This window comes from Scleropages formosus, chromosome 14 (genome assembly GCF_900964775.1).
Source record: "Scleropages formosus chromosome 14, fSclFor1.1, whole genome shotgun sequence".
NCBI lineage: Eukaryota > Metazoa > Chordata > Actinopteri > Osteoglossiformes > Osteoglossidae > Scleropages > Scleropages formosus.
This window is the reverse complement of record NC_041819.1, coordinates 1,432,157-1,447,271: the sequence shown is the minus strand read 5'-3', so window position 1 is coordinate 1,447,271 and position 15,115 is coordinate 1,432,157. Positions and strand designations below refer to the sequence as shown.

Below are 15,115 nucleotides of genomic sequence, written 5' to 3'. Positions count from 1 at the left end.
GCTCCTCGTCGTTGTTGCCGTCGTGGTCGGGCGGAGCCTCCGTCACGGCGGTCGGGGTGGAGCAGCACCTCAAAGTCCCACTGAGGATCACCGCTCAAACCACCGTTACACTGGGCTGGTCCATCCAAGAACTTCATTCTACCTGCAGCTCCTGGATGTTGGTGACATGTGGGAGGAGCCACACGGATGACATGTGGAGGACGGTGGAGGGTTGGGAGGTTTAACGCTGAGAAAAATGTGTCATGCTGTGATCAGAAGGGGCTGGACAGCACTCAGATTTTACTGTAGGGTCCTGGTGCCCCATGGACAGGCCCGAGGTCCAGGTTTCACGTTGGGGTTGAACGCAGGGGGTCACACTCTGATGCTCACAGGCACGAAAATACCAGCATGGTCTTCCGGAGGAAGCGGCTCCCACGCCGTGCACCAGGAATGCGGTCGGGACGGGACGGGACTCGAGGCTGCTGAAGGATGCGACTGGCTGCCCCGCGACCACATGTGAGCCGTGCTTAGTCAGCGCCAGCGAGGCCTTTGTCACATATGCAATAATAGAAACATATTCCATCCAGCTCCAACTGCAAGCGCCGCGAACAGTCGCATGAGGCACGCTTTGGTACGGTGTGTTTCTACTGCGTATGTCATGTAAATAGACAGTGTGTGGGCCACCCCCTCAGAACACACACTCCCCACCAGCTTATTTTGAGAGCTGCACCAAGTCATGTCATTAAGTCCTCCATGTCTGTAGTTAGAGGGGTTGATTGGAGACCAGGCCTTGGGCCTGGTTTGCTCGGTTCAGGGCGGGGTACCCTAATCAATCGCATTCGGGTGCATTCGGCTTTGATGTATGTCGTGTGGCAGAGAGACATCAGCTTCTCGTCTCTCCCTGACCACCAGCATCCACCGGGTCCTCCAGAGGAGGAGGCGCAGTTCGGGAGGCGGCGAGGCCTGGCTGCAGCTTCAAAGCCATGTAGTTAGTGAGGTCATCTCTGTCCCGAGCCCCATCGCCACTTGGTTACTTCATATAAAAAATTACTCATGTTACCGTTCATTCCATTACTGCTGATCCCTTAATAGGAAGTGAGGGCTCATGGGTCCATTTGCTCCTTCACTGAGGGTCCATCATTCTTTCTCCCTCTGTTGAAAGCATAGTTCATCTGCTTTATGGACTCGTCATGATGATCGTCTTCTCCGAGCGCCACTTCAGGTTCGGCAAGCATGGAGCTCCAGGTGCCCATGGACATCGAGTCCTCCCATGTCTTCCTTTTAAAAATCGTGTCAAAACTTTCTCATGTGCGAGGCTTCGCGCTCCGTTCCAATGAGGGCCGGGTTAAGGGGGGGGCGAGGGGGCGGGGCCGAGCTGAGTCGCGAGAAGCAGCTCGCTCCTGCGCTGTTTTACGCACGCAGCTGCAGATCTGCTCGCACTCTCGGCTCGCGAGCGGAGCTGCGAACAAGAGGTGGAGGAGGCGGAGGAGGACCCCGGGAGCGGGAGCGCGCAGCCACACGGAGCGACACAGAGCGCGAGACGGCGACCGCATGCCCACGCACGATTTCTAGCGGCGGATGGACATGTGTGTGTGATCGCGGGTTTAGCCCCGAAAGAGGACGATCGCGAGCCGAGCCGCTTTTCTTTTCCTCCCAGGTCCGGGTGGGATCGCTCTGCTCGTGCCCGTTTCTCACAGTTTGAGTCTGAGGAGGAAGAAGAAAAAGAACTAGGAGGAGGAAGACAGGCTGAAACATTATCTCCCTGACACCGGCTTCGGGACTAAACACTCCGGTGGAAGCTGGAGAGCCACGGGGCTTCAGCCTTTCCGTAGATGATGAGGTTTCGTTCGAATCCTGTATGATTAGAAATAACCAGTCAGCCAATCGATTAGTCTCCTACCTGGACGTGTGGAAACAGGACAGAAGTGAAGTCACAGTGACAGTGTGTGAGCTGAAGTGAATTCAGGACGGAGGTGGAAAGTCCCGAGGCACTCCTTTAACATTATTATTGGCATTACTTTAATTGTTTTGTGGATAAGCCACTCTTGGGGAAAGAGGACCTGTTTTTATTTTATCGATACTGTGAAAATAGCGCAGTAAAATGGATATATTTACCTCACAGTTTGGATTTCTGTTCCTTGTCTCTTTAACATCTGGACTCCACGCAAATGAAGGTGGGTTCCTCTCAATTTTTGACTTATTTCACTTTTTCAGTCACGCATATTTTCAGAAACAGTCAGTGTTTGTGAGATGACATGCGGATGTTATAGACACATCTTCGTCTGAGCTCTTTCCTTACATTTTAGTCCAGTTTTTTTTTTTTTTTTTTTTTAATAAAAAATCGCTGGTTCGTCCGGTTATTTCGTCGTTTACAGTTTATATGTCATTTTCAACTGTTTGGACACGCGCTTTCCAGATAACGCAGGTTGTATTTTTGTGTATTTTTAAATCAGGTTTATAATAGCATGTTTCAGTTCTCGTTGAATTTGAACCGCAGCATCAAACGGGTTTCGTCGCGAGAGCCCTGGTGTCGGGACTCGCGCTCGCGCTTGCGCTCGCGCTGGAGACGTTACAAATTCTCTCCTCGAGGACAGTTTCTGTGTTTCGCTGTGTGCGAGTGGTCTGTCAGCCGGTATATATATAGACATGTTATTATAATTATTAACAATTTCTAAAAACTCGGAATTTCACGGATATGCCACACATGGATGGGATAGTGTCTACACAAAATAAAATAGGCACATATATATATATATAAAGAAAAAATAGAGCAAGTAATCACATCATCATGAGGCGTTTGCTCACTGACTGTGCGATTGAAAAACACATTGATTGATTCATTGCCCAATTCCAAGCGCTTGTTCCTATGCACGGGCATCTACGAAATACTAGTCTCGTTCGGAAATTAGAATTATTATATTCGCTTAGTTCGTAGCGTAACAAAAAATATCCATTAGAGCTGATATTATATTACTCGTCTATTAAACTGTGTTTTTGCAGTCACAGTGTCAGTGAACAGACGTAAACACAAAACATCACACGGCACTCAAACATTAGTATATTGTTGTTACTATTTATGCAATTTTCTGGTTCATAGTGGGATCTGTTAAATTTAAGTGCACAAACAGTATGTGTCTTGCGTGTCTGTTGCACCAGACCAGCAGGTCACAGTTGCCCTTATTAAAATAATATTAGTATGATTGCGACCCTATTGCAGGTTGTCACACTCACTGATCCACGTGAATACAGCTTGGCAGTGTGTGTCTGCAGACCTGTACCTCCAGTACTTCCAACACACCGCAGCTCCACTTAAAAGTCCCATCTGAGAGTGCAGGCTTAAACTTTGTACATTAATTTGGCACTTTCTCCTGTCGGTCTCTTATCACATCTACAGTGTATGTGATATGCATCTTAAGTGCTCTTAAAAAACATATTTTTTCAATTTCAAGAAACTGGGAAGTCAGCCCTCTTCTAGTTGAATTCAAGTCTTCCAAATAGCTGCTCAGTCTTTGGATAAGAATGGAGTGTTTGCTCTTTTTCAAACACATGCAGACTTTCCAAGACCTAAATCTTTGGTAGGATGTGAACATGCACATTTGCCAGGATAGCAAAATGCATTTTGACTTCATTCTTGAATGTAGGCAACTTCAAATCTTGTCAGTGGTGGGAGAAATGGTTGGAGTGTGCAGGCTTTGCAGTGTGGGGGCTTTGGAGAATGTGGTGGAAAGATTTTGTGTGTATGTGTGTGTGTGTGTGTGTGTGTGAGAAAGAGAGAGAGAGAGAGAGAGAGAGAGAGAGAGAGAGAGAGAGAGAGAGAGAGAGAGATCAGGACTACTGTTCCCCAGAATGATGGACTGAGTCCATGTGCATTGAAGGGGCAGTGCCAGTGGGTAGCATAGTTAGAGCTGCTGCCTTGCAATGGACACAGGTTTGAATCTCCTCTTCTGCTGTAGTACCCTTGACCCAAGGTAATGACCCTGAATTGATATTGTAAAAATCATCCAGGTGTATAAATGCGTAGCTGGTAGTGTACTGGTTAGAGTGTTTGGACATAAAGGCTACAGGTTTGAATCTAACCTCCATCTCTCGTACCCTTAAGAAAGGTATTAGCCCTAAATTGCTCCAGTGGCATATAAAAAACACCAAGCTGTATTAATAGTTAAATAATTGTAAGCTGCTTTAGAGAAAAGCATCAGCTAACCAAATAAATGCAAATGGGCAAGTCATTGTAAATGGCTTAATGTTTTATCTTGCTTTGGAGAAAAGCATCAACTAAAAGCAGCTAAAGTTCTCAGAAATAATTCACACTTGAAGTACACATTGTTCCCAATTTCATTCATTACAGCTGAAATGGTACACATTTTTTCTAATCTTTGTTTAGCTGAAGTTAATTATGCAGTACATTTTTTGTGTAAATGTGTGTTTAAATTAAAAAAAATTGTTGAATCCTGCATTAAGGGGAATACATTATACACATACAAACACACACACACACATATATATGTATACAGTATATACTGTATGTATACACACACATTTTCAGAACCGCTTGTCCCATACGGGGTCACGGAGCCAACCCGGTAACACAGGGCGTAAGGCTGGAGGGGGAGGGGACACACCCAGGACGGGACGCCAGTCCGTCGCAAGGCACCCCAAGCGGGACTCGAACCCCAGGACTGTGGTCCAACCCACTGCACCACCGCACCCCTGCATCTGTATCTATATATATATATATATATATATATATATATATATTTAATTCACAATATTACCAAACCCTGCAAATTATATCAGTAACTGGATACGTCTGAATAATTTTGGAAGAAGTAGTTAAGGACATTGACTTTGTATCCAGAAGGTTGTTAGTTTAAGCCCTCCACCCTGGTCCTGCTGCAGTACCCTTGATTCAGGTTCTTACACTGAATTACTGTTGTAAGAGTACCTTGTTATATAAATCAGTCAAGATTGTAAAATGCTTTGGATAAAAGTGTAAAGCAATTAACTGACAAATGTAATAATAACAATGTACGTTGCATTGAGATGTTATTAGAAGGCTAAAGCGGCTTGTACAGCCCCGCTTAAGGCAGCTTTGTACTCGATTACCTTGATTAAAATAGTAGTTTGGCATTACCCTACTGCCACAACAAATGTTAAGTCCTGCCATCTGTTTTGTCGATATTAAATTAAATGCTTTTAATGCATTTGTCAGTGACACTGTTTGCAAATGTCAAAATAATGCAGTAATAGAATTTGCTTTTCTGCAGAAGGCAGCATAAGATGTGTTCCAGTAAAATAGAAATAATCAGAACAAGAAAAATAAAATGGATATAGAACAACAGATTTAAAATATGAGTCTTATAATAGTGTCACACTTCAGTCCAAGTTGCCTTGGAGAAATAATAATAATAATTCCTATTACAGTTATTCATTTAGCTGATACTTTTCTCAGAAGAGACCTTCAGTGTTAGGCAACTTATAATTATTTACCCATTTATACAGCTGGGTAATTTCACTGGAGCAATTTACGGTACTCAGGGGAACTACGGCGGGAGGAGGGGTTTGAACCTGCAACCTTGGGGTCAGCAGCTCTAACCACTACACTGCCAGCTGCCTTCGTATTAATAATTAATATAATATCATATTAATATTAGGCTGCAGGCGGTGATGGCCACAGTGTGGTCTGGACACTGCTGGAAGTTCTTGATGTCCCTCCTGTTCCTTCTTGGGTAATTAACCATTAAATGACAAATTAATATATTTTCACATAGGAGAACAATTACAGCATAACTGCAATTAGTTGTGACAGCGGACATAGCCTACGCAGGAATGGTTTCTCCCTCTGAGGGGATGAATTCTGCTCCTGTCCGTTTACCTTCTCGCATTGGCAGGCCAGGTCTTCTCCAGCATCAGACCCCACCACCAAGTCCTGAAGTTCCGGCTCAGTGGTTTGCTGAAATGCAGGCCACCTGCCTCCAGTGCCAAGCTGGTGCAAATTACGCAGAAGGCCAGGGGACGGAAACACCTGAGCTCTTCCAGATCCCTGCTGTCATCAGGTGTCTGTCCACTGGCTGGACTGTGGTGAATTAGGTGCATTGGACTTTCCTAAGGGGGGTGGTCTGTCTCTTCGCAGTACCCTTTATATTAGTGAGTTTCCTGTTTGTTTTTCAGTGGTCTTTTTGCTCCTTTTTTCTCAAATATGAAGAACGTACAAATCCTGTGACACTGCCCATGCCTGCACCGCGGTCAACTAGTGACAAAGCTCTCGTCACCTGTGTCTTGTCCATCATACTTTATTTTTTTTTCTGTTGCTCATGCTCTGTGGACTCATTTCTAGAGCTTTCAGCTTCCCAATCCAGTTCTCTGTTCTTCCTTCTCATTTGTTTTTCCACTAGCACTTTAATCTAAGTCACCTGGTGGGTGTCAGTCCACCCCCTATATATGGCTCAAGGGCTGGGTTCTCTAAGGCTGGACTTTTGCTGCTGACATCGGGCTCGATGATGAGAGGCAGATGTGAGGCTTTGGCAGCCCCTCGGCCCTGTTTCAGATGAGAGTCTGCCAAAGGACTCCATGTTCCCACCTTCTCCAGGACTGCTGGTGAGAGGAGAGAGGGTCAGATAATGGGGAGGGAGGAGGATGGGTGGAATGCAGGGTCTTCTGAAGTCTTGTGACTATGTTGATGTTCTTCAGATGGCCTGTAAAAGAATAACTGGGATTTAAATTTACAGTGCTGTAAGACGGTGCAGTACCATATAGGATTATGGATACCAGGTGAGGACAGTGCCATCCATCCCATCCCTTCCCAGTGATGCCCCCTGCTTCCACCCAAACAAATGTCATGCCACTGAAGTGTCACAACACACAGCTCTGCGTACAATGTGTGTGTGATTTAAATTATACATGCATGGCAATATTCTTACTGTAATGCTCCTCTTGTTTTTCAGAGGAAAGATCTGGCACTGAGGAAAATTCATTCGTAAATCTCCAAAATCAAGGTCAGCCATTTGCATTCGGGCAGCATGCAAGGACTTGTTTAATCTCGTGCGGCCGGGAAAAGTGCTGAAACAGTGCTATCGGGATGAGATTCTGAACAAGCCAGAAACCCATCAATAATGCAGCTGCATTCTCATTCCCCACTCGACAGCTTAGCACCGTTTAGTGTTATTTATGAGGGGCGGTGTGGGGTGGGCTGGAGGGGAGGGGTTGGGGGTTTGTGTGTGGTCATGAACAGAATGCAGAATCCTAAGAGGAGGCACACACGTGATGTGAGTAGGTAGATGGGGCCAAGTCTTGTGGTTTGCATGGAGGAACCACATTGAATTTGGGTAAGGATTGTGCTGATGACACAAATCATCACTTCCTTTCTGTTTCTTACTTCTGGAAGTCAGCATTTGTATCCTCCTTTCATAAGAAGTATGTACTAGGGAAAAATGTGCACTTGTAGGGTTTTGGAAACTTTAACTGATCTGCAGGAGAACCAATTTATTGATCAGTCCTGTCCCCTGATTTAATTGAATAAATCAGCAAAGAATCGCTTAACTTTGTGAGGAGAGTTCCTGTATCCTCCCCCAGTAAAAGCCTTTACATTGATCAGGGTAATGTATAAAGCAAATTGATTCTTCTGAGAGGAGTGTGGATGAGGTCAGTCATTGGGCCAAAAGGGCTCTGTGGGAGGAGTCAGATCTTGTCATAAAAAGGATCATCATGTTGACGGTCATTATCATAAAAAAAGAGTAAATCAGAGCAGAGAACTTGTTTGTATACATGTTTTGGGCCCTTCCTCAGAGAGGGTGATGCACACTGCCACAAGGACATGCTGCACAGAGAAGGCCAGGTGTGTCCACACCCTGTCTGGTCATCACCAGGGGCTCAGTGCTCTGTGATCCTCAGCAAAATTCCTTTTAAAGGTATAATGAGTGAGGGCTTCTCAAAACAGCCTGTGCTGAGACTGCGAGTGTGTCGTACACAGATGTCTCTGCCCTGCAGCAGTGAGTTTGCACCCAGTCCTACACCAGACTCTCCGCCCTTGGCCCCATGGCATTGCCTTCAGGGCCTCCTCCTAGCTGTCGCTGAGCCTTAATACCTTGTGGCAGTGTGCTGAGGCGGACAGGCCCCGCCAAAGAGGCAGGGAGACAATAATTCATGAGACCTTCTCCCTCCAGCTCGAAGCAGAAGGGGAGCCTCGGTTGTCCCTCTCTGCCGGCCCCTGAGCTGCCAAGATCACCCCGTGCTCTCAGGCACATAATGAGACCCGTCAGGTTGTCTCCAGCAGCACATAGACGCCCTGTCTGGACTCTGGCAAAGTGTCGAGTTTGCAAGATTTTGTGAACCTTTGTAATGTCCGTTGATATATTCAGCCCAATGTTTTAACAAACTGCAGGAGGCGTTGACGTTAAGGCTATAATTCAGTCTGTTTAAACAGGAAGAGGATAAGTACCTCTCTGCTGGGGTTGTGCTGTGTTTCTGTCTGCATGAAGGCAGGTGATGCTGGATGGATGGTGTGTGGCTGTGTGTGTGCGCACATGTGCACGCACACTTTGCAGGATTTGTTCAAGGGCCAGCACGGGAAGCAGGAGGATGTCATCTGAAATGCCACTATAACTAAAGGGTACCTTTAAAAAAAGCAATACCTTTTTTTGAAATGTCAGCATTTGCAAATCTATTACATTTGAATTTTTTGGTCATTTTCTGCCTCTCAGTAGTTGAGAAAAGCACATTTTCAAAGGACGCCTTGGGTTCATGGCCGCAACGTTCCAAACTCAGGCACAACGCAGATTGTCTGCACATGAAGAAGGCTGAGTAACATCCCTGGTATTCAGGAGATGACACGGTGCCCAGTGGCAGCTCACAGGGACAGCAAGGGCCCAGTAGCTGTGCCTTCTCTGTGATCGCTCACAGACAGCCTTGTGGAAGAGTCACCACCAGTCCTGGGTGTGACGATCATTACTCTCACTTCCTTTAAATCCATCCGAGCACGCCCTGCTGGTTCACTCCCGCTGGCACACACACTTGTGAGAGTGTAAGGTTGTGTTAGAACTTGCTTGTGTGTATGTCTGTGTGTACATGTATGCTGATGTGCAAGTTAGTTATGGGAGTGTAAGGATGTAAGGGGATAGTACTACATAGTAGCAAAAGTTGTATGTACTGTTTCTTATGGTAGAGCTGCTGAGGTCCCTGTGAAATGTACATTACTATGCTTAACATCCTGAGCTTGCCCTTATGTTTGTTTTAGGTTAATATTGTTGATTTATGGTGTTGAAAATGTTATTTGCTGAGGTACCTTGGCTACCTGTTGCAACTAAAAGGTTAAATAAGTGGGGCAGCTGTTGAAATGCTAGTGTAAAAAATGCTCTTGTGCTTAATAACAATTACAAGACATAACAAGTGTATTTAAAATTAGTGATGACAGGTGGCAAGTTACACTGTGTGTGTGTGTGTGTGTGTGTGTGTGTGTGTGTGGGTCTGACTGGGAACCCCAGCCTGATAACTTTGCCTTGGACAGTCTTTACTGGACTTTCTGCAAAGTTGTCCAGTGGGAGTGGTGTTATTCTAAGAAGTGGGAGATATGATCAGAGAATGTGTTTCCATGTTTACATATCACTGGCCCCTACAACAGTCACATACTGGAGAGTGTTTCCTGTTAAGGCCCATGGAGGGGGCTGAGTTTTCATCCCTGCATGGAATGACTGATAATGAGTCTTGACTGAATTTGGAAACTGTGTGTTTGAGAAACAGTGAGCAATAGTAGAAATAGTTCACAATGAACAGGTGTCTCCTTGTGTTCACTCACTGTAGGGGTGCTTTTTCCCCCTCTTCCCAGTTCCACACTGCGGAGGTCAACTGGATGCCAGCGTTGCAGGCTACATCACATCCCCAGGCTACCCCCATGAATACCCGCCACACCAGAGCTGCCAGTGGGTGATCACAGCCCCAGAACCCTCCCAGCGCATTGTCCTCAACTTCAACCCCCACTTTGAGCTGGAGAAGTTGGACTGCAGGTGAGGGAGGAGAGCTTACCTGGTCTGGAGGGGAAGAGCGAGGCTGGGAAAAGGGTAATCCAACCAGAATGCACACAGAGCCTTGGAGAAAGGTGGGGGAGCAAGTTTCCAAGTAGGCAGGCACAGCTGCCGGACACTGGACTGTGCAGTGTTAGACGACATCATGGCTTGTTCTTTTCCTTCAATTTCCTGTAAGCAATGTGGAATTTTCCAGGCTTATCTGAAATGCAGCCTGCGGCCTGTCTGTCACATGGTGCATATTGCATCTTGGTGTGTAAATCTAGTTTTTGGAATGACAGTCCAGTCCCTGCTGGTTTGTGGCTAATGATAGTAATTGCAACACCTAGGGGTTTCATTCTGGGTCACATTGCTCTAGAAATAAACTGCAGATGTAGACTGACAAGAATTTTTACAGCTGAAGAGGTCAAAATATGGAAACTTTTAAAATGTGGAGTTTGGTTTTTCCTTATTTAATTTGCCCTAATTTCTTCAGGTGTCATCAGCTACCATTTTTTCTTTTACTGCCCTCTGCTGGTTGAGCTGTGGAATTGCATGTCAGTGGGTGACAAACGGCACATTCTGGTTCATTTTAGAATATCTTTGTGGTAATATTGCTGGACAAATGGAAAGATTATCATGTAACTTTGAGGTCTGGGCTAATAGCAAGAAGTACACCGTTTTGAAAGAGGACCACCCCTACCTTGTTCTTTTCAGGGACTCATTACCATTAATGCATTTTGTTGTAGGTGGGCAGGCACAGCTGACATCACTTCATTTGCCTCAGATTAAGGGGAGCTGCAGTGATTGGCTGGATTTGAGATTTCAGCCCTAGTTCTTCCCTGTTGGGAGTTATTGAATGTTGCTGGCACTTTTGACACTTTTTTTCCCCCAAAGCACCTTACAGTTATGTATCCATTTATACAGCTGGGTAATTTTACAGAAGCAATTTAGGTTAAGGTCCTTGCTCAAGGGTAGAACAGCTGGAACTGAGAATCAAACCTGCAACCATTGGGTTCACAGGCAGCAGCTGTAACCAGTACACTACCAGCTGCCTCCCAGCCTGTCAAAGGAAACTCATTATTACACCTTTCCAACCCATGGAACCCATTCTCAATACACAAAGTTTGATGTGTTTAGGTCTACACATATTTTTTTGGATCCTAATACAGCATCGATTCTCTCTGGGTGTCCACTAAAATCCTTATTTCACCACAAACTCTTTGTTCTTATTGAAAGTATTTATGAAAAGGCGTCAGAAATCAGAAAACTTTTATATCTCTGTTGAGCATTATCCTGGGTTCCGTAACATTGCACACACACAGTCTGATACCGCTTGTCCTAAGCGGGGACATGGCAAACCAGACCTTATCCGGCAACACAGGGTGCAAGGCCGAAGGAGGGAGGGGACACACCCGCTTCAACCCCAGACCTGCCAGAAAGCAGGCACAGGCCAAACCCACCATGCCACCATACCCCTTGTTCCCTAGTATTAACCTTGTCCTTTTTTAAAAAAAAAAATTATTTACCTGTTCATCAGTTTTTCAGAACATTTTCCTCTGTATTTGGATTGTATGGTAAAAAATTCAGTAATAAATATTTATTAATTTGAAATGCATTGTCTGGTCTTTTCCAAGATCATGAGAACACAAGAGATATGAAGGTTTAAATTTCTCCATTCTGCAATGTTTTTCATGTGATGTTTTGTTCATTAGATGTTGTCTTTTGAGCGTCTTCTCATAATCCACTCCATTTTCGGCACGGCTAGCATTGGAAACAAGTTACACGATTGCATCTGCTGTTACTCTAGAGCAAGAATCCCTTGAGGAAACACACCCATTTCATAGAGCCATTAGAAAACAGGGTCCAGTGTCAGGGTTTTTGTTTATTTATTAAGATGGATGTTTCAGAACACTTTTCAGGGTCCGTTTGCTTTAAGGAAGATTTTCTTGTTTTGGACAGCCAGAACCATGACAGTTAAAACCCTAAGACAGTTTCCATAAAACAGAAGTTTTAGATTATAGAATTTACAGACTTAGTAAAGGACCAAAGCTTTGAGAGAGAAACTGATGGTTGTGTTCTCTCATGGGAGGTACTGTAAGTCTATCTGGAAGAAACCTGCAGAGATTATTGCTCCTTGAAGTCCTGCCCAGCCTTTTACCAGATAGTTTCACTTGGAAAATGGATACCAAGAAGGAAGAAAAGATGGTGTGTTTTGCGGTAGGACATGATCTTTACTGGTGCTATATGAATGCCATGATAAACAATGCACCAGTTGTCATATGTCCTGAGTGGTGGCAGAGACAGCTGTTTACAGAAGTCCACCCACATGCTTTCATGCTCTATTCACTTGTCCTCCACAAGGCATCAGACTGTGACAGGGGTGAAGGCGAGTTCTTGGATTGAAGCCCGAACAGGGATGTCTTTGTCTGGGAACAAGGAGCAGGCTGTGGTCGACCTACGCAAATACATTGCCTTGGCTTTGTGGTTCTGAGACCAGGACGGAGAAGGAGTGATTTGGGAGGGGAGCTAAGACATGGAAGGGACGGCTGGAGATGACTTAAGGTTGGCATTGTGTAGACGACATCAAAACTAAGCGCCTTGCCCACTACTAATATAGGCCTTTTCTCTTCCAACAGTCCATGTATCACATGCAGAAAAAGCCAAGAGCCAGAAAGACCTGTTATCTGCTTTAGCTTGTGATGAGCATGGGCCTGCCAAATTGACTGCAAAGGGCCCTAATTGAGTTGGCTTAACATGAAGAGTTCTCAATTGTCAAATACGATCGTGGCAAGCGAGATGGGGTTGTCTGACATGAATATGGGTTTGCAGGCCATGTTGATCTGCCTTCTGTTATTATGCAAACTACTATAACCTCCTCACTATGCATCTCCTGTAAGAGGAAAGTTTCTAAGATCAGCCTTAGTCTGAGACCCTCCACAGCTTCTTAGCCAGCTCTTTCATTGAAATATTACTCTGCTTTTATAAGAATTGTTGATGTTGCTGTTACATTTTTAATAATAATTATAAATGATGCAATTCTCAGATGTAATCCTAAAGCAAAATGTTTTTCATCTTCATGATTTGACTTGATTGATGCTGAATGACTGCAAGAAAAGATAAATGACGAGATTGTTTGTCAGCAATTCTCACTGAGAATTTTTCTTATCCCCCTCTCAAAAGGTGTAGTAAATGAGGTTTCCACAAAGTAGGGAACAGAAAGATAGTTAATCCAGCCCGATAATATCCTTCCTGGAATAGTTTTTATTTATTGATCAAACACTGGACACTCTCCCATTTTTCACGTTTCAGAAATTACTGACATAAGCAAACCGCTTGATGCATAGCCATCTAGGCAGTTATTTTACTGGGTTGTGGGACATTACTGCCACAGCTGTTTGGTTTTGGTTTGGACAGCATGAAACTGAGGATGTTCTGACTTTGTTTTGTATTGCCTCTAGGGTAGCAGGCAGAGTATTTAATATGTTCCTCCCTGGTTTAGTGAGGACTTGGTCTTGTTGGAAAAGAGAAGTGTGTTTGCTCTTGAGAATAACAGTGCCCCACCTTCCGAGTGTTTAAATATTTCCTGCCTCTATGTGTTTTCCTTCTTCAGGCACCTCACACTGTTGGCATATTGGAAAAGAAATATTAAACATGGAGGTCACTTTGGCACAGGTACCAGGACATTCTGTGAAAACATCACCCTTCCTCCCTCCTCGCAGTGGAGAGAAGGTGGCCATCCAAAGCTCTTGTTCGATTGTGTTTCTCATAGTTTGCAGCTCGAGGCAGGGCTGTTTCGGATCTGGTTTGCTAGTACCTGTTCATCGCAGTACAGACACTAGCCGGCTCTTGCTGTGGCTGGTGGAAAGTGATATACTATTGAACCACAGTACTGATATCACCCTCATGCAAGCTCCCCCCCTCAGGATCAGTGTCTGTTTTCCAATTCCAGCAAGGAATCAATGGGTGTTTGTAGGCCCAACAAAGATTAGGAAATGAGCTCACAGACAGATACCCTAGGCTGCACACAGTCCAATGGGGCCATATTATGGCAGATTTATACGTTTTGTTTTGCCTCCATTAACCTCACCTTTGTAGACATCTACTGCAGCTTCCGTTGTACCTTTGCGGCAAAGATTTTAGTAAATGCAGCATCTTAGACTGTGTCCCTGTCCATGACATAGGCTGAGATACAGTCCTTTGGGGAATTTGGTTCAGTTCAATTTTATTTTTATATAGTGGCTTTCCCAACACATTACTCAGAATACTTAATAATAAAAACAGATGTAGACATGCAACAAGTATCATCAATGCATCATGCACGTGGCTTAAGGATGAAAGTGTGTGGTGTCTTTCTCAGCCTTAAAGAGCAAATTTTTCTTTGGGCTGAGAATCTCCTATGTGTACTTCTTTCTGCCCATCTTGGAGAGCAGTATGTTCAAGTAGTAATTCTAGGCACACACCAAGACTGTTAAATTTGGTGGTGTGGGATGTTTTGAAAAGAAATATGGTTATTTATGGTGTACCGTTGAGGTCACTTTAACTATAATGTGTGTGTATTTTAAAAAATAGAAACACCTGAACCTAGTTCTGGGGTAAAGGTGGTCATTTCAAGTCGCATAACATTACTGTCAGTGTTTTCATTCAGTTTTATTCCTTGTATATCATTCTCAGATCAAACCCAGGATGAACAGATTTGATTTAACCAGAACATGAAGTTTTGGAGCGGGGGGTGTCGTGGCGCAGCGGGTTCAGCCAGTGCCCACTGTTTGGGGTTCAAGCCCTACTGGGTGCCTTGTGCTGGACTGGCGTCCTGTCCTGGGTGTGTCCCCCTCCCTCCTCGGCCTTGCGCCCTGCATTGCCGGGTAAGGCTCGGGACAAGCAGTTGTTGAGAATTGATGAAGTTTTGGTTTTGCAAGCATTTTCACAGTTTGTTGTTTGAAAAATACCCACAAAATTGACCAAACTCAGGAAGCATCCCTTTAGTGGCATAATCCAAAATTAGGCATATTGGAAAGATTGACTGGGGCGCTACAGGATAGTTGTTAGTGCTGCTGTCTTGGGATCCAAAGATTGCAGATTCGAATCCCATCTCCATTTATAGTATCCTTGAGCAAGGCGCTTGCCCTAAATTGCTCCAGTAA

The 15,115-nt window shown here is 44.8% G+C and overlaps 1 protein-coding gene across 2 annotated transcripts in view; it reads left to right on the top strand.

The window, feature by feature from the left end:
• The first annotated feature begins 1,404 nt into the window (after positions 1 to 1,404).
• LOC108918230 (neuropilin-2-like) overlaps positions 1,405 to 15,115 on the top strand; it is a 53,748-nt gene continuing 40,037 nt past the window's right edge. For both annotated transcript variants that reach the window (XM_018725347.2, XM_018725356.2), the window contains exons 1-2: positions 1,405 to 2,153; positions 9,797 to 9,974. In XM_018725347.2, the coding sequence (XP_018580863.1) occupies positions 2,081 to 2,153; positions 9,797 to 9,974 (251 nt within the window). In that variant the 5' untranslated portion in view covers positions 1,405 to 2,080. The remainder of the gene's footprint in view (positions 2,154 to 9,796; positions 9,975 to 15,115) is intronic.